Source organism: Gymnoscopelus microlampas (assembly GCF_963454915.1).
Source record: "Gymnoscopelus microlampas genome assembly, chromosome: 5".
NCBI classification, from domain to species: domain Eukaryota; kingdom Metazoa; phylum Chordata; class Actinopteri; order Myctophiformes; family Myctophidae; genus Gymnoscopelus; species Gymnoscopelus microlampas.
The window spans coordinates 52425090-52445167 of NC_139942.1; the positions used below are offsets into that span (position 1 = coordinate 52425090).

The 20078-nt window shown below is 42.2% G+C and overlaps 1 protein-coding gene across 1 annotated transcript in view; it reads right to left on the bottom strand.

Annotated features, from left to right (window-relative positions):
- The window catches only part of LOC311045353 (contactin-associated protein-like 4), a gene marked incomplete at both ends in the record, with an annotated part of 213324 nt that overhangs the window by 64509 nt on the left and 128737 nt on the right, over nt 1–20078 (bottom strand). Inside the window, 3 exons of the mRNA XM_084057199.1 lie at nt 3381–3584; nt 3850–3969; nt 5741–5847. Coding sequence (XP_083913325.1) covers nt 3381–3584; nt 3850–3969; nt 5741–5847 — 431 coding nt within the window. The remainder of the gene's footprint in view (nt 1–3380; nt 3585–3849; nt 3970–5740; nt 5848–20078) is intronic.

Genomic DNA, 20078 nt, shown 5'->3' on the forward strand with positions numbered 1-20078 from the left:
CAAGTTATTGCAGCTGTGTGTAATGCCTTAATGATTATGTGCAGCAGTGTACTGTTGATTGAATGTTTGTGATTGGTGCTCTTTTGTTAGATCATTAGTCTTTTGCTGTGCTGTTTGAGTTGTGTCAGAAGAAGCTAAAGTTGAAGCTGAGAGCACACATTGTTTTTACCACTACACCACTACAAGAACCACTTGCTGTATGCCTTATATTTTTTTGCTTTAATACCAGTAAAGTCTCTAAAACCGGATACAAAGTGCGTCGTGCGTCAAATTACGTGCTCACCTTTTTTATGAAGATATACTTTGAAGGAAATATACGACTCTACAATGATGTTCACATCATGTAAAGCACTTTATGATTTCCAAAAATGTAAAGTGTGGTATAAATAAATTATATTATTATTATTATGAATATGTATACTTTACATATTACTGTAAAACTACATTCTACAGTTAGAATATAACCTGACTGTAATTTCTACATTATGTTACTGTGGAAAAATGCAGTAACTTTCTGTAATGATTTTTTTCGCATGATGCATTGCAAAATGCAGTTAAAGGGATATTTCACTTTCAAAAAAACTTTGGGTCATTTTATAGTCTACTCAGGCTTTTGTGAGCCCCCCAGACCGTTTTTAAGTTGCTTGATTCATTATTTAGATATTTGATATTCATTTTATCAGACACGCCCCCTTCCTATACAAACCCATTATAACTTCAAACTCCATTTTTAACATGTTTGATTCATCAAAAACACCCGTCCTTTTTTCTGGTGACTCTCCCTGCCCTCCTAATACGCGAGGGGGCCGTGTTTTTTCGATATTTTTTTTCATTTCTTTTTAATATATTTTTTTGAAAATTTAAAAAAGTAAATACAATAAAACATTAAATAAAATAAATGAAAAAGGTAATCGAAAAAACACGGCCCCCTCGCGTATTAGGAGGGCAGGGAGAGTCACCAGAAAAAAGGACGGTGTTTTTGATGAATCTAACATGTTAAAAATGGAGTTTGAAGTTATAATGGGTTTGTATAGGAAGGGGGCGTGTCTGATAAAATGAATGTTAAATATCTAAATAATGAATCACACAACATAAAAACGGTCTGGGGTGCTCACAAAAGCCTGAGTAAACTATAAAATGACTGAAAGTTTTTTTGAAAGTGAAATATCCCTTTAAACATTGTAAAATGACAGAACAATAAGTTACTGTAAATTTTTACTGTAGAAATTACAGAAATGTGTTACAGTGCAGGCTTGTAGCCTACATGAATGACATATTATGATACCAATCATATCGCCATGAATGGAATACGTTTGTATACCCATTTATTCAACCCATACCGAGCAGTGCGTGTTCGAGTTACACTAAATAAAGCAGTCATGAGACTCGCGGAATGCAGTGATACCGTTCCGCGACTGCCGCCACGTTAATATTGGAGTGTCGGGTTTATATCCTTAACCCAGCGAGGTTGTAGCCTACATAACTCTCTATGACATAACACAAGCTACTGTAAGTTTGTAGACCTCACTGTCCATGCATGGGCATAACACGGTCTGTCCCCCTTTCGTCCATACATGGGCGTAAAAGTCTGTCCCCCTTTCGTCCATACATGGGCATAAAAGGGAATTTATTCTGGGTCTGGCAGAACCAGGTCTCCTGGTCTTGTTGTATTTGTATTTCATAGTAAGTCCCAGAAATAATGAATTCATTCCTTATTGGTGTCAAATGAGATATCCTGAAGGCTTTAACAAATTGTTTATAATAACTGAAATTAAATCACTGATACTGGACATTTTGTCTTGTGGAAAAGGGAGAAATGTCCAATTACATTGGACTTTTTTAGATTTTAACATAAATGGTAAATGGTGCATTTATATAGCGCCTTTATCCAAGGCACTTTACATAGATTGTGCATCAATTCACCCATTCACACACCGATGGCGGCGGAAACCATGCAATGCACCAACCAGCACATCAGGAGCAATATACTGTAGAGGTTCAGTGAAACCGGGTTTGAACTGGCAACCTTGTGGTTACCATCCAGCCACAGTGAGCCACTCTACCCCTGAGCCACTGCCACCCATAAATATGAATAAATATGCTTATAATGACTTAACTATATTATATAATTGATATGTGCTAATTGGATCACCAAAATGATTTGTCTATGATGAATAATACATTAAGGAGTCTTTTGAGTCATTTCTAGTGGTCAGACTTTGGTAGACTTTTGATATGTTATGAATAATTAAGGTCTGGTGCCTATCTGAGTCTTATGGGATTTGATCGATCTCAGTATTAAAGAGCTCTAAATGAGATCATGTTGAGCTCTCACTCTGAGCTATATTTGAGAAGCAACAATTCTGCTATACTGAGCAACATTTAAGCCATTTTTGATATCTCCTGTATAGCTCAACAGAGCTCCATCTGAGACATACTGAGTCTATTTCTCAGGAGAAAACAATGAGAAACATACATTTGAGATGCAACAATGCTGCTACATTGAGCAACATTTAAGCCATTTTTGAGATCTCCTGTATGGCTCATCAGAGGTTCCATCTGAGACATACTGAGTCTATTTCTCAGGAGAAAACGATGAGAAACAGGAGCCATAAGCTGATATCTCCTTTTTGCCTCACATTTATCTCATTTATGGCTTAAGAAACAAATGAGCCAGAGATGAGAGCTCAAACTTGGATTATGCTTTCCTCTGGGTATACAGACCAGTGTGGATTTCGACAACTGAAACTTTGACGAAAAATGTTTTGTTGACTACCTTTTTTTCACTGACGAAAACAAAACAAAAAAACGAAATAAAAAACTAAGCTACGATGACTAAAACTATGACTGAATATATTGACAATTAAGTCAACAAATGAAATCTAGACTGAAATGTTAGTGAGGGACTAGTAGAGGAGAGATCCAGTAGAACTAAAAGACAAGTCATTTTATGTTTGGTTGCTCTTGGGTGTTGTGCTCTGAAAATAGCAGATCTACAAGCTCACAACGCTGCGACGCGTTGTGAGCTTGTAGATCTGCTATTTTCAGCATGGAACCAAGTGTAAAATCACTGATTTTGATGTTTTGATGTAATGGCTGATTTTAAATCAGCCAGATCAGCCATTAAATCAGCCATTACGACGCCATCAAGGCACCGCCAAAATACTTTTTAGTCGACTAGATCAACTATAAATGATATTTAGTTGACTAAAACTAGACTAAACCATTTCAGATGACTAAAATGTGACTAAAACTAAATCAAAATTTGCTGGACGCACTCACACACTTAAGCATGGACGGACACGCATTTACAGTAAGATTATCATCATGTGTGTTCAGAAAACCCAGAATAAATTCATCTAAAATAAATTAAAATGTACCCGGCGTATTGAGGAGACGTGACTGCTTGCAGTGATAGGTCAGTTCCTGTTGGCAGTGTTCTGATTGGTCGATGACAGCGGCCAGCTGCTCCTCTTTGGTTGAGTAGTCAAAGTGGGCGGAGTGCTGCTGACCTCCATGAGGGGAGGGGCCTATTCTGGTCAGCTCTGTGTTGTTATGCTGAACCACCGTCCATGTCTGGTCCTCTGAGAGAGAGAGAGAGAGAGAGAGAGAGAGAGAGAGAGAGAGAGAGAGAGAGAGAGAGAGAGAGAGAGAGAGAGAGAGAGAGAGAGAGAGGGAGAGGGAGAGAGAGAGGGAGAGAGAGAGAGAGAGATGACAGCCATCAGATGAATAATTAAGGGAGGGTTGTGAAATAGAGAGAAACGGAATGACATTCAACATTTCATTTCACAATATGAAAGGACATAATTTACTGTACAGTATATCGTTGCTGTCGAGCAGGTGTGTTACCTGTCATGTTACAGTAGACGAGCTGAGGCGTGAGGTCTCCGCTGCCGTCCACATCGATGTAATAAAGTCCCGACGCGTTGCCTCGATGTTTGTACGCCTCACAGGACCGCTCGTATGTCGCTGAGGTCACAGAGCAAACATCACATCTACACCGTCATGCCTTTTATTACAGTGATGCCGTCAACACTCGCCTTCCTAACCATTAGAGGTGCCCAGTCCATTGAGGCGTTCAAGTCTCTTCTCAAGACTCATTTATTTTCGTTGGCCTTTGATTGAACCTGACCTCGTTGTATATATTATTATTTTTATTGTGTTTTTGATACTATGCGGATGCACATGCATAATCTTTTGTTGATGCTTTGATTTTACTCTGAACACCACTTTGGTCAATCTCGATTGTTTTAAATATGCTCTATGAATAAATCTTGATTTGATTTGATTTGATTTGAACACTGAACACTCAGTGGCTTTTGATTAAATCATATTTTGTAGCTTGTAGGAGCAAAGATGTCTCCACTAGGCCTGATAGCTTCTGTTTTGGTACAGTCTGTTGTACAGCCTTGTAAGAGTACAACTTGTCCTTGTAGCAGCTAGAGTTATAACTACATTATAGTGTGATCCCTGTGCTCGTTGGCAGAACTATGCCGTATGCCGCCAACCTGAGTTTCATGTGTCATGAATATTAAAGCAACACTATGTAACTTTCCTCTTCTACCCTGGATTTTAACCTGGTTTCCTGCTTAACATTCGGTGCCAGAATTTTATAATAACAGATTACGTTCGGTGCCAGAAATCTCACCGTTGCGTTGCGCTGCGCTGCGCTGCGCTGTTTAAAGCTCTAGACTCCACGACGAGCAATCTATGAAAAACTATGCATGCGTGCACGGTGCACGATGGTCCTGGTTAACGCCTGTAACGATAACATCTCTCACGTACAGTAAGTCACAATGGCGGAGTGATCGTGCATCCAAAATGACTCGTTTTCCCCACCGGAAAAGGTTTCGGAGCTACAGAGGTTTTTTGCAAGGAGATAGTTTTGGCACCGAATGTGTTAAGTGCTGAAACTTCTACCATTGAGCTAATATAGTCACTGACTGACTGATTGACTGGCTCACTTTTCCCAAACAACACAACAACAAAGCATGCAGCATCTCCATTATCCGACAGCCAGCGATGTGCAATTTCATATTGAAATTTTCATTCGAATCAACAACCCTGTTGTGTCCATAAACCTATTAGTACCTAACATCAGCTCCTAACATCTTCATAACAATCATGATGATTGATTGTGAGTGATCAGTCATGTTGTTACTGTTGTTCAATTGGTGTCTGTTTCTCTTTCAAGCCTTTGTTTAGAAAGGAAAATCCATTTTTATTATAAATGTAATTTCAGCTGTCAAGCCTTTGTGGACTCCCTGTCTCCGATGTTTTTGACACGGTGATGATGTGATGAAGACCGGGAAAGAATCTCCCGAGCCATTTTTAGATTTATTTGGCTATTTTTGAAAAGTCGTAAAAATGTGTGCAAATCTTTGAATGTATTTTTAACTCAAATCTTTGCTTCTGGGGGGGTCCCTGGAACAACACATTTTGAGATGGGGGTCCGCGGCCAAATACATATCATTTTGTGGGTCCTTGACATAAAAAAAAACATAAGTTTTACTGTTAAAACTGTTAGGATTTGTATCATTTGTATAATATGTATAATCCACCAGCTGCAAAGATTTGAGTTAAAATACATTCAAAGATTTGCACACATTGTCACGATCGTAGCTTGTATATCTGCTATTTTTGAGTAGCCCAAAGAAATCTTAAAATGACACAGATGCGTTCCAGGTCTTAATGGATTTAGAAATGTGTTGAAGCCGTTGTGAGTGCTGGGTGAACTTACAGCGGTGGCAGGTGGCTCCGGTGTAGCCGCTGTTGGAGCAGTTACAGTGAAAGGTTCTCCACGACTGAGTGCACCGGCCTCCGTGTTCACACCGACTTGGAGAGCACCTGGAACCAATAACCATGCAGAAACAAGTAGAAGAGAAGAAAAGTGACTATAGGCTCACTCAAGGAATCCACACCCAGCACCGACGTGACGGTTGGATCACAGATTTATTTACATACATACAGGTTGTGCAGGCGTGTGGTTTCTAGAAGAAAATAAATAAACAGCAAACATAATCACTATAGACGAATCCACAGAGTGCTCCCCTGGCGCAATCATAACTGTGGTGAATGCACACCGCAGCAGGAGTCTGACACCGCAGCGCTGTGTGGATTTGTCTATACATTCATGTGTGTCAACTCTCTGGTTAAACATAAATCACTTACAGTATCTACAGTATTTGACCTGTGCAGGCTTGATCGACATGAACAAACAGTAGCAGTATTGTTAAAAAAACAGAAGATATACAAACAAAGACATCCACTTCTTCACATCAACAAAAACACACTGTTTGGCCTAAAATCTACATGAACTCCACCTGCTTGTGGAAGCTACCACTCTAGGAGGGGGGAGGGGGGACTAAACCAAATGGCCTTTTTAACAAGAAGAGTGTTCATCGTTCAAAGTGTTGAAGTTTCATCAGATTTCATTATTAACCTCAGACCAAAGTGAACTTACTGGTGAGGTATTTTTGAAGACGTTGACTACACATCTCCGCGTGCACGCGCACACACGCACGCACACGCACACACACACACACACACACACACACACACACACACACACACACACACACACACACACACACACACACACACACACACACACACAAGACTGTTCTGCATTATGGGGCTGTGCTGAAGGAGAGCATCTCTAATCCCCAGAGACGTTGCTGTAATGGAAGCAGAAGCCTGTTTAATCTGTCACTGTGTTTCATGTCCTCATGACACTCACCTAACCTCATTCCACTGAACAGCATGAGAGAGAGACATGGAGAGAGAGAGAGAGAGAGAGAGAGAGAGAGAGAGAGAGAGAGAGAGAGAGAGAGAGAGAGAGAGAGAGAGAGAGAGAGAGAGAGAGAGAGAGAGAGAGACATAGATAGATGGAGAGAGAGAGGCAGGGAGAGATAGAGAGAGAGGGAGAGAGAGGGAGAGAGAGAAATGGAGAGAGAGAGAGGCAGGGAGAGATGGAGAGAGAGGGAGGGAGAGAGAGACAGAGAGACGGAGAGAGAGAAATGGAGAGAGAGAGAGGCAGGGAGAGATGGAGAGATGGAGAGAGAGAGAGAGAGAGAGAGAGAGAGAGAAAGAGAGAGAGAGAGAGAGAGAGAGAGAGAGAGAGGGAGAGAGGGCGAGATGGAGAGAGAGATGAAAAGATAGTGAGAGAGCAAGACGGAGAAGGAGAGAGGGGGAGGGTAGAGAGAGGCAGAGACAAACAGACAGAGAGACATACATACATACATACATACAGAGACAGACAGATGGAGAAGAGAGACAGACGGAGAGACAGACAGACAGACAGACAGACAGACAGACAGACAGACAGACAGACAGACAGACAGACAGACAGACAGACAGACAGAGGGAGAGAGAGAGACACATAGGTGTATATTTTTATCTGCACAGTCTGTTGTGCACCTGTTCTAGGACAGGTTGGCATCGCTATAGGAGGTTGACAATGACATCACACACACACACACACACACACACACACACACACACACACACACACACACACACACACACACACACACACACACACACACACACACACACACAGTAGGATAGGGAATACGATGATAGATGACTAAACCAAACATGATAAAACCCAACGTCCCGAAAGCATTACTCAGCATCTTCCTCTCTGTTCCTTTGACTTAAAAAACAGAAGAAATACCATTCATTCACTTCAAAGTCACCTCACTAGCACTATTCCTACAGTCTTATGTGTGTGTGTGTGTGTGTGTGTGTGTGTGTGTGTGTGTGTGTGTGTGTGTGTGTGTGTGTGTGTGTGTGTGTGCGTGCGTGTGTGCGTGTGTGCGTGTGTGCGTGTGTGCGTGTGTGTGTGTGTGTGTGTAGTGTAGTGTTTGCTGACAGCACTGTTTTGCAAGCAGAATTCTTCACATACAGTATATATGGGGCTAACAGGGTTGATACTGACTTAACGGTCTGTCTTTCTGTTTGCATTTGTGTTTGCTTTTGTCTAGCTGTGTCTTCAACAGTAGTGGAAGAAGTACTGACATGTTTTACTAAGGAAAAGCACACCGTTTTCCCATTCAACCGGAAGAACCCCCCTACAGGCAGGTGGTAAATGGTAAATGGTGCATTTATATAGCGCTTCTATCCGAAGCGCTTTACATTGATTGTGCCATTAACCCATTCACACACACATTCATACACCGATGGCGGAGGAAACCATGCAAGGCACCAACCTGCTCATCGGGAGCAATTAGGGGTTCAGCGTCTTGCTCAAGGACACTTCGACACTAACTCTAGGGGAGCGCCCCAGCCCGGGATCGAAATGGGAACCTTGCGGTTTTCCAGCTCACACTACCCGGCCACTCTACCCCTGAGCCACTGCCGCCCCAGGAGCCAGTACTGCTCCCGCTTCGGCTACAATGGGAAAACATGGGACATTCTGACTAAATAAGCGATTTAAACGTTTTTTTTTTTCAACCCGGTCCTAAACGGTTTACTTTCCGGAAAAGCCTCAAACATCTGTAGGTGTCTGAGGACTACCTTTTACTTTTTTTTTTTACCTCAGCCGGGAGCCGGAGCCGGAGTGAGGTTCCTATAACGGGGCTACAACTCATCTGACTTCATATCACTAGGGATGTGCAATATTATCGATCTCGCGATATATCGCAATATTTAATTACGCGATACTGTATCGATACTCCAGGCCGTCATATCATGATTTAAAAAAATAATATGTATTTGCTTTTGCAGATACAGGCTTTATGAAAAAACATTCAAAGAACCTATCACTGATCTGCAGCTACTCAATATATTGCAATATGTATCGTATCACAATACATCGCGTATCGCAATATATTGTGATATAATCGTATCGTGATACGTATCGTATTGTGAGGTTCTTGCCAATTTCCATCCCTACACATCACATGAACAGAATTACAGGGGGGATGTTGGACCGATTGGACAGAATGTCCTCTTGTGAGTAGGAGGACAGGACAGGGTTTGAGTGGTGGTGTGTTGTTTTTCCAGAGAGTGATCAGATGTGTGTGTTGTGGTTGTTGTTGTTGTTCCAGATAGTGATCATCAGATGTGTGTCATTTGATCAACGCACACGAGCCTGAGACAAATTATTGAAACCGCTGGAGCAAATAATACACTGTGTGTCTCTCACTCTACTGGCACAATATGGACTTTGTGATGATTGCATATATGTGTGTGTGTGTGTGTGTGTGTGTCCGCCAGCATGTGCGTGTGTGTGTGTGTGTGTGCACGTGTGTGCGTGCACGCGTGCATACTGTATGTGTGTGAGTGTGAGTGTGTGAGTGTGTGTGTGTGTGTGTGTGTGTGTGTGTGTGTGAGTGAGTGAGTGAGTGAGTGAGTGAGTGAGTGAGTGAGTGAGTGAGTGAGTGAGTGAGTGAGTGAGTGAGTGTGTGTGTGTGTGAGTGCGTGTGAGTGCGTGCGTGCACGCGCGTGCGTGCGTGCGTGCGTGTGTGTGTGGTCGATGGGAAAGCTTTACTGTCCCATTAATTGTCTTGGCTGTATTAGAGTATGACACAGTAATCCATTGGCTCTGCCCCACATATATCTCTCTCTCTCTCCCCCTCTCCCTCTCCACCTCTCTCCCTCTCTCTCTCTCTCTCTCTCTCTCTCTCTTCTTTTTTTTTAGAAATATGGAGATAGGAGGTTTCTGCTCGTCAGCAACAACATGAAAGTGTCTGAAAGCTGTTCCAGGAAAAGGTCAGAACGATTGAACCAACAGATGAAACTGAGAGGAGGTTCTGACTGGACAGTCAGCAAGAAACCTACTGTATAGGACATAACAGCATTTCTCTCACTGGCAGTGGTGTAAAGTAACTAAGTACATTTACTCAAGTACTGTACTGTAGGCCTACTAACATTTGTGAGGTACTTTTACTTTACTGGAGTATTTCCAATTGTCAGTACTTCGGAGGCAAATATTATACTTTTACTCCACCACAATTATTTGAAAAATTACTTTAGTTACTAGTTACTTTGTAGATTCTGATTATTATAATTACAAAACATACATTAACCACTTCAGCCCTATATACATTTCAGCCATTTGAAAATAGCAGATCTACAAACTCACAATGCGTCACCATGCGACTAAAATACATTTTAGATATTTGAAAACATGTAAAATGGGACATTCTGCACAATGAGTACTTTCTACTTTTGATATTCTAACTACATTTTGATAACAACACTTTTGTACTTTTACTCAAGTAAATTTGGAATTCCGGACTTTTATTTGTCACAGAGTATTTCTGCATTGCGATATTGATACTTTTACTAGAGTAAAACATTTGAGTACTTTTTCCACCACTGCACACTGGTTATTTCACAGCTCCGGTCTCAAATGAGCAATAACTGTGACATGCATATGGTAAATACCACACCACACACATGGATGTGTGTGTGTGTGTGTGTGTGTGTGTGTGTGTGTGTGTGTGTGTGTGTGTGTGTGTGTGTGTGTGTGTGTGTGTGTGTGTGTGTGTGTGTGTGTGTGTGTGCGTGCGTGCGTGCGTGCGTGCGTGCGTGTGAGTTTCTTTACGCACAACCTGTCAGGTGATATAATCTCCAACACTTCACATACAGTAGCTACTCCTCAAAAATACATTATGTTGTCAAGAATCCAATTTCTCCTGAAAAAAAAAAAAAGAGTCAGACCTAATATAAAATCCGGACAAGAAAACAATCAAGGGACGACGCTCAGAGAGAGCTTATTGTGACACGTTCCTCCTTGACAGAAAAGCAGCACAGCTGTACAGCTGCTGCTGTCAAATAATCCACAATGTATGTTATTACTACCGCTACACTAGTGGAAAACACCTCTGTACAAGTCACTGGAGACCGCAAAACGGCAGGTTCAAAAAGCATGTTAGCATTCATGTAAAAAGGATAAAGAATAGAAGTCCGCACACTGAGACTTAATTTGCAAAGATCCCAATCAAGGCTTTATTGATTATCGTTTTGACTCACAGTAGTACACTACAGTAAAAGTAGTACTCACATTTGTTACTCAAGTAAAAGTGTCAATACTGAAATATATAAATAGTTTGTTAGAAGTAAAAGTCCGGAATTCAAAATGTGCTTGAGTAAAAGTACAAAATATATTAGCATCAAAATGTACTTAAAGTACCAAAAGTAAAAGTAGTAAGTACTCATTATGCAAAATGGTCCCATTTTAAGTTTTCAAATGTATAAAGATCTTTTGAAAATAGCAGATCTGCAAGCTCACATTTTTTTTTTTTTTATCGGCTATTTTCAAATGGCCTAAATGTATAGGGCTGAAGTGGTTAATGTACTGTATGTTTTGTAATAATAATCAAAATCTACATAGTAACTAGTAACTAAAATGTTCTAATAAATGTAGTGGAGTAAAAGTACAATATTTGGATATGAGATGTAGTGGAGTAGAAGTAAAAGTATGGGAAATTGGATGTACTCAATTTAAGGATAAATACCTCAAAATTGTACTTAACACATCGGGTGCCAGCATTTTTTCATAACAACTTACCGTGGGTGCCAGCATTCTCCCCATTGACTGCGCTTTGCTGTTTAAAGCTTCCGCGTGCGTTACAAGCAAATCCACGCAAAAAAAAAGCATCGATTCATGTTGTGCCATGAGCCTGGCTACAGCCTGGAACCATAACATTCCCCTCGCGAGTTACAACGGGGGGGGGGGGGGGGGGATCGCGCATCGCGCATGACCGGTTTTCCCCACAGGAAACAGATTCGGAGATATAGGCGTTTCAAAGTAGGAAATAGACAGGAAGCGGATGGGAAAAAAAAAATGTTTCCGGTGAGCGATCTGGCACTTCCTTCGCAGGATTACAATGGGTGCTCCCAGAGCTGCTCTAGCCCCGCCCGCGCGGAGAAAAACGAAAAAAGAAAAAAAAAGACTAAACTCACGGTTCAGACCGTGTTCGGCACCCGATGTGTTAAGCACAGTACTTAAGTAAATGTACTTAGTTACTTTCCAAGACTGCCATTATGTTTACTTCCTTTCAGCTATCACTGAACAACGTGAACACTGGAAACTGCCGTTTAAAATAATAACACCCTCATAAGCTACAATAGCCCTAGGGAGGCCAGGCAAGCTGGTAATGTTTTCTGCTAGTGATTAATAGAGGTACAATGGTCTTATGAACGAACACAGCGATGCAGTCGTGGAAGCATATACTGTACCTCTGGATCTTCTTCCTTATTAAAACATATTTCCAAAGAGCACTGAACCAGCTTTTGCTATTTGGCAGAATCCACTTTGTTTGCATTCCTTTGCGTGCTAAAAGTGTTACTCTGAGACCTGTTTCACTGTGCAATATAACTCAATGGAGATACAATTAACTATTGAACTATTTCAACTATTGAAGATAGCCCACTGTATCTCACCAATGAGTTACATCACTGCAAGAAGGTAACTACAAACCCAAAACTCTACCAAAGTTAATGCAGGTACAACCTGTCAGGTGGACCAAGATTCATGTTTTCGGAGATTCAGAGATTATGTTTTCAGAGTCCCAATATCCAATATCAAGCCCAAATAGGTTCAAAACCCCACTAAGAAATATATATTTTTTCAAATGATTGAATTCATCTGTCTCCAGAACTATTCGTATTCCAACAAACTATGCAAGTTCAAATTGTGAACTACAATAATTGGGAGCAGAGCCTTGCACGTTCGTTTGTGAGGGCTTGTGCTCATCTGTGATTATCTGCACTTGTCTTTAGTTCGTCAAACAGAAATAAATGAGGGAAATTACATGGACATCATTTTTCCTATAAACACAATTTGGCAGGTTGTTTTATGCCCTGGTTGACCCTATGTAACGTGTGCTTGCATGTGCATGATTGGTACACTATGTTTTCTTTTAATACGATCCTGAGTAGCTTCAAAGCCGGATAATAGACTGTAAAATGTAAATAAAAAGATAACATAGTGTTAAAAAGGAGTGGTAGGATGGCTTAAGACTATACCCTCAACAGAGTCTACGATTTATAGCTTTTTTAATCGATTCTGACATTTTTAATGAATGTCAGAATCAATTAAAAAAAAACAGCCGAGTAGTGGGTGTTATTAGCCCCCGCCGTTTTGACATGGAAGTATAAAAGACCTCAGTCCAGTTCTCCTGTGTAGAGGAAGAAGCCTTTAAACATTATTAGCTGTCACCAGGATGGCCGAGTGACAGTAATTGTGAAGGCTATAAGCAAGAAAGGGTCTGATGGACATAATTATTATAGAGCCAATTTGGCAGGTACTTGAGCCCTGGTTATAGACCTCTTGTCTGCTTCTGGTGCAGGAGCAAGCCTATAAGCCAGAGACATTGCCTGTCGCACATTTGAACTAGATACCATATTCTCAACTCTCAATTCCTATACCGATCAACTCCGAAGCAAAGCAGTACTACGACTAGCGCAAAAATGCCCTGTGTGTTTCGTTTTTGTCCAAGCCCTCTGAGGACTGCAGGCTCCTGCAGACTATGCCACCTCCAGGTGGGGAGAGTTACTGCATCTGATATCCTCTATAACTCAGGGGTCTTCAACGTTTTCAGGCCAGGGACCCCCAAACTGATGGGGAGATGGAGCAGGGTAGGTCGTAGGTTCGGGAGGCTACAACATATATTGTATAATTATGTATAAAATTGTGTTTCATATGTATAAACATATATCATGTTATTGTGCATCCAATACTAAGCTATCAAAAATAATAGACAGATTAATATATTCATGGCTTATTTTAAATAGAGCTGAAGCGGAAATTTTAAAAAAAAATGTACGTTTTGGTCCCAGGGAGATTCTTTTGGGTCTCGAGCAAAAAAGTTTGAGAACTCAACCTTTTCTGTGTCAGGGCCCACCTGCAACACCCTCACTGCCCACCAGTGGGCCCCGGCCCCACAGGTTGATGAAGCCATGAAAATGAAGCCAATGAAGAAGTCATTAAAACGCTGGAATTCTCATTTATGGCCCAGAAGGTGTCGCTATTTATGATTGCAGAATAATTAACACTCATTTCAAGTGAATGAGTATTTGGCAGGACTTACCACTTTTTTGTATTAGTAAACATTTTCATAAATACTTTTATGCTTTTTAATTGCTTTAAAGTTTAAAGTCTTGTTTCAATCACCATGATATACCTTTTTTTTGTAAATTATACTCGCATTATTTATTTTTTTATTGACGATAAAGTAGGGTGTGGGTGTGTGTATACTGTATATATATCACAATACAGCCGCTACGGGGAGCCAGTATAGAGAACGGAGAAGGGTAGTTGTGTGAGAGAACTTGGGGCGGTTGAAGACCAGACGAGCTGCAGCTTTCTGAACAAGCTCCAGAGGTCTGATGGCAGACGCCGGGGCACCATCAAGGAGGGAGCTGCAATAGTCCAGGCGGGAGATGACAAGAGCCTGGATGAGCACCTGCTTTTGGAGAGGAGGAGTCTGCAGGACCGTGTCACTGATGCGATGTTTGCCGAGAACGACAGTCGGTCGTCCAGGGTCACACCCAGATTCCTCACAGTCAGAGTCGACGACACCACAGCATTATCTTTTTTTTAGGGCAGTTGTAGCAAAAGCATATACAGTGAGAGATGCCTTTATCAGCATTATCAATGGTGATGAACCATTGATAAACCATTGATAGCAGCTCGGTCTTGTTCAGGTTGAGCTTTAGGTGCTGCATGGACATCCACTCCGAGATGTCAGCCAGACAGACAGCCAAACGAGCAGCAACGCGTGCCTCCACTTGTGTGTCAGTGGATGAATGACAGGATCAGCTCATCATCGTCATCAAAATAGCAGTGGTGGGAAAAGTCATGGGTGTGACTTTTATGTTTTAATTGTCTGTTGTCATGGCTGTCAGTTCCCACCTGATGTCGTGTGGGAGTTCTGATTGTTCCAAACCATACTGAATAACTGCTAGCTTGCATGACGTCTTCAGACTAGGACTTACATGTAAGATATGTAAGATGAGTTTTGAGCCAAAGATGATGATACGATCTCCAACCATGCAACAGCACATCTGACTCAAAAAATCTGGACCTTTCCCCTTGGGCTCAACCTTCCTCCAGGAGATGGTCTTGGAATCTAATTTCCACAGATCATTGAAGCCCTGTAACGAGTTGACGCCACCAAATATGTACAGTTCTCCATTGAAGGCAAAGGCTGAATGACTCGAGCGTATTCCTGGAAGAAGATGTGCAGAAGGTGTGTTCAGCCAATAGTTCCCCCAAATACAAACATCTTTGTCCCGATAAAAGTCGCAGAGTGACTTGATGAAACAAGTGCTGGGGTGCCTCTGGTGTTAATTAAAGACCAGACCATTGTTGTTGTGTCCAACTTGTACATGTTATTAGTGCGTTCAGTCAGCCCTATGATTCCTCCATGGATAAACATGACCTTGTCCAAGACACAGGCTGAATGGTAGCACCTCGCCTCTGGAACAGTTCCAGAATTATTCGGCTTGAACCATCTGTGGGTGTCGACATTAAATGCATAAAGAATGTTGTCCCTGTCCCCCGTAATGTCTAACCATTTGTCATCCACTTCTATCGCACAATTCACTAGCCCTCCCCAGATGTAGATGTTATCTTCTATTAGTACAGCTGTGTGTCCGTAGTGCATGGAGGGAGCATCAAGAGAACATTCTCCTCTTCCAGTCATCACTGGGGGCAACGTAATCCAGCACAACGTCACTGTGTTGAAGACATGAACATCAATCTGATCCTTGTTGGTGTAGGTCTTCCCGTTATAGAAGAACCCTCCAAAGGAATACACCTTGTCCTCTACTGGCCCAGCAGCACAACCATGGAAGCCTGTCTGTGGTCCTCTTTTCAAAGGCACCGACCAGCAAAACATCTCTATCTCTGTATCTCTGTATCTCTCTCCTTTCTTCCTTTGTGTCTCACTCTGTCCACGTCTGTCTCTTCTCTGTCTCTGTGTGTCTGTATCAGTGTCTCTGTCCTAAACGGATAAACTCTCAATATTCCTCTCGATCTCTCTAGATGTCTGCAACAGCTTATATAGGCTGACAAAGCTCTGGTCTGATGTCACTTACAACACAAACTGATGTCATGCATGTGTAACAACACTGATTTGTACATGTACAAGGTACAGTGAGTAGGGTGGCCATGCCATTTATAAAGATTTATAAAGATACTGTACCTTATTAACACATTGGGTGCCAGCATTTTATAATTAAAGATTACGTTCGGTGCCAGAAATCTCACCGTTGAGCTGCACAGCGCCGTTTAAACTGTAGACTCTGCGACGTGCATTCCATGTGAAAAAAAGCATGCCTCCATTTTGCCCGATGGTCCTGACTAACGCCTGGAACGATAACATCTCTTACGCGAGTAACAATGGCGGAGCGATCGGGCAAGACAAGCTCATAGCGCGGCACTCGGTGCCGCGCTATGATCAGCTATTTTTTTTAAATCGAGAAAATGTGTGCAAATCTTTGAATATATATATATTTGAATATAATATATATATATTAAGCGAACATTTTTAACTGAAATCTTTGCTTCTGGGGGTCCCTGGAACAAAATATTTTGAGATGGGGGTCCGCGGCCAAATACGTATAATTTTGGGGTTCTTGACATGAAAAAGTTTGAAAACCACTGACATAGCAACACACGTTTTTGTAGAATCGGAACCTCAGGCCTTAATGGGTTAAACATTATTAGCTGTCACCAGGATGGCTGAGTGACAGTAACTGTGAAGGCTATAAGCAAGAAAGGGTCTGATGGACATAATTATTCCTATAATGGCAATTTGGCAGATACTTGAGCCCTGGTTATATAGACCTCTCACAATCTGCCATTTTGTTGCTATCGCGTGTTGAATATGGCTTGTTTTCACCCCAAAAAAAGAAGAAATCCGAGCTAAATGTGTTTTTTATTAAAAATCACACCCTGTGTGAAGGAAGCGGTACCTTTGATGAGCCCCGTATTGATGTTGTCATCAATATTTGTTTTTCGGACATACACCCGGACACACGGACACACAGACAGAGTCAGATATAGAGCGGTTGGCACCGCTAAAAATCCCACCCAGTGTGAAGTGGGCGGTGTGGTCACAGTGGTCATCACAGTGGGTGATTCACTTAAAAAAAAACACATAAATGTGTTTTTTTTTAAGTGCACAGTCCTATTTATAGGACTTCACATGTGTCATGTGTTTCACTAGCCAATCACAGTCCTGAATAGAGTCAACCAGTGTACAATGGTTGCCAATCACGGTGCAGGGTTAGGGGGGGGTACAATGGTGGCCAATCACAGCGCAGGGTTGGGGGGGTGCAATGGGTGGGGGTCCAACCTCACATATAGGGGCGGTTGCACCGCCCCAAAAAAATAAATATAGGAGTCGATGGAAGAGACATTTTTTTGGGGATGACGTCACATCCGTCCATTCCTTCTCTCAGAGTCAAGGGATCATTCCTAAGTTGTGCTAGAGCGCCCTCTGGTGGAATTTAAAGATATATATATATATATATATATATATATATATATATATTTCAATTGACGGAGATCTCCGTCAATGGTGGTCAACGCCATTGGATTTGAGATGACGGCGATCTCCGTCTATGGCAGGGAATGTGTTTAACAGCACTATTACCATACAGAAACATGTTAACTCCTTTTTTTATTATTTTATTTGACGAGATAGTCGTCGTTATGACAACTCCTGACTCCCTGTATATTCTTGTCCAGTGGTTATCGACCTTTTTCTGGATCAGGGCCCACTTGAAAATGCCGAAAAGTCATGCGGCCGGGCCCACCCATCTGACTGACCACTTAACACGGCAGCCTGCCGCGTGCATTTTCAGAGCATGCTCATTTTTAATGATCACTTAAATCCTTCACTGCCAAGGACGACTTATGACGACTTTCTCTCTCTTTTTTTTTCTCACGCAGAACCTGGAAATAATGCGATCCCAAGATGTACTGCTCCACTCACTTCCTGGTTCATTTATTTGGGATATAGCCTGTATCTCGGCTCCTGTGTTTTACTATGTATTTGCCAGACCCGGAGGGTCGGCCTAAATGAGGCTTTGTCTGTCCCTCTTTCGTCCATATATGTATATATATTTTGTCCCTCTTTCGTCCATATATGGGGATAACTGTCTGTCCCTCTTTCATCCCTCTTTTGTCCCTCTTTCGTCCATATATGGGGATGTCGGAATTGAATTCCTCTTTTCCTCTGCACACGCGTCATGCGAAGTCCGGCCATTCAGATTTCAACCACTAGGGGTCTGGCAGTACCAGGTCTCCTGGTCCTAGTTTTGGCGAGACATGCTATTTTCAACGGCGTATAAGCAGCGAACGGGAGGTCGCCAATGACGTTTATTTATTTTTCACAGAGGCACAGTGAAACCCTCCGTGATTAGCAACCATCAGGGGATCGATCATACTGGAGACAAATATTCTATGATTGCTTCAAAAAGGTAAGACAATCGATTCATCACTATAACAACTATAACTATAGTCACTCTGCACACATGTCATGCGAAGTTCGGCCCCTCTGTCCTCTAGGATAAGGATAATTCCTTTTAACAGGTCGTTCATGAAGGTCCTTGCGGTCTTGTTTCCAATGAGAACCTGTGAGCAATTAGGGGTGAAGAGTCTTGCTCAGGGACAAATTTCATTTCATCGACACATATGCTGGCCTGGGCTGGAATCGAACCTGGGGCAGCCAGGGCCTCTGGCTCCCTAGGCGGGCTCACTAACCACTCAGCTATGGCCGTCCCTCTCCTCTCCTCTCGGCTCTTCTCCTCTCCTCCCTCCCCGCTTTGCTTTGCGGCCCTAACCTCTAGTCCCAACCAGTGTTGCCAGATTCTGTGAGAGAAACAAGCCACCAGGTCTAGGAAAACCAGCCCAAAAGAAGCGAGTATGGGCCACACATGAGCACTTTAAGATATACATCAGCTATTTTCAAAAAAAATCTTGCGGGGAAATTATAATAAGCAGATCTGGCAACCCTGGTCCCAACCTCCCAAACTCGGTCATGTGATAAAGAGGTCAGACTTCCTGTATCTGGTTGCTATGGCAACCTGCCAGATCAGGCGGAGGGTCGGATAGGTGAATCAGAGAATCAATCAAGCCGAGAGTCTGATCACTGATGATGAGGTGGGGTAAGGAGCCTAAATAATAGCCATAGCTCTGATCAACAGTCTGTGAGAGGTCTTGGAGGCATGTGGAGTGATCCTCTGCTTGCGAATCCCGGACGAACCTTCTGAGCTTTTGTCAATTATAGTAGTAAGATGTTATATTATCAGAATAGTAGTGATTTGCTAATTATTTGGGGGCCCATTTGCAATATCCTCACAGCCCACAGGTTGAGAATCACTGTTCTAGTCTGTTTTTCCCACCTATTTTTTTCACCTTCATTTGCTTTTTTCACAGCTATGTTAGTCAGTTTCCCGAGCTCCAGACGTCTTAAAACTAGGACTTAAGTCTAGGAAGTCCAGGCCACTCGGTGTCATCTTCTCTACGATCATCAACATCCACTGGAACATCATTTTTTTCATTCTATTTTCTTGTCTTTCTTTAATGTTTTAATTGTCTGTTGTCATGGCTGCCAGTTCCCACCTGATGTCGTGTGGGAGTTCTGATTGCTCCAAACCATACTGAATAACTGCTAGCTTGCATGACGTCTTCAGACTAGGACGTACATGTAAGATATGTAAGATGAGTTCTGAGCCAAAGATGATGATACTATCTCCCACCATGCAACAGCACATCTGACCCAACCAGTCTGGGCTTTTCCCCTTGGGCTTAACCTTCCTCCAGGAGAAGATCTTGGAATCTAATTTCCAAAGATCATTTGGAACCTCTTCCAAGTTGACGCCACCAAATATGTACAGTTCTCCATTGAAGGCAAAGGCTGAATGACTCGAGCGTCTTTCTGGAAGAAGCTGTGCAGAAGGTGTGTTCAGCCAATAGTTGGTCTCTGTGTCAAACACTCTGATGTTGTTGTTCTGGTGCCCACATCCCCCAAATACAAACATCTTTGTCCCGATAAAAGTCGCAGAGTGACTTGATGAAACAAGTGCTGGGGTGCCTCTGGTGTTAATTA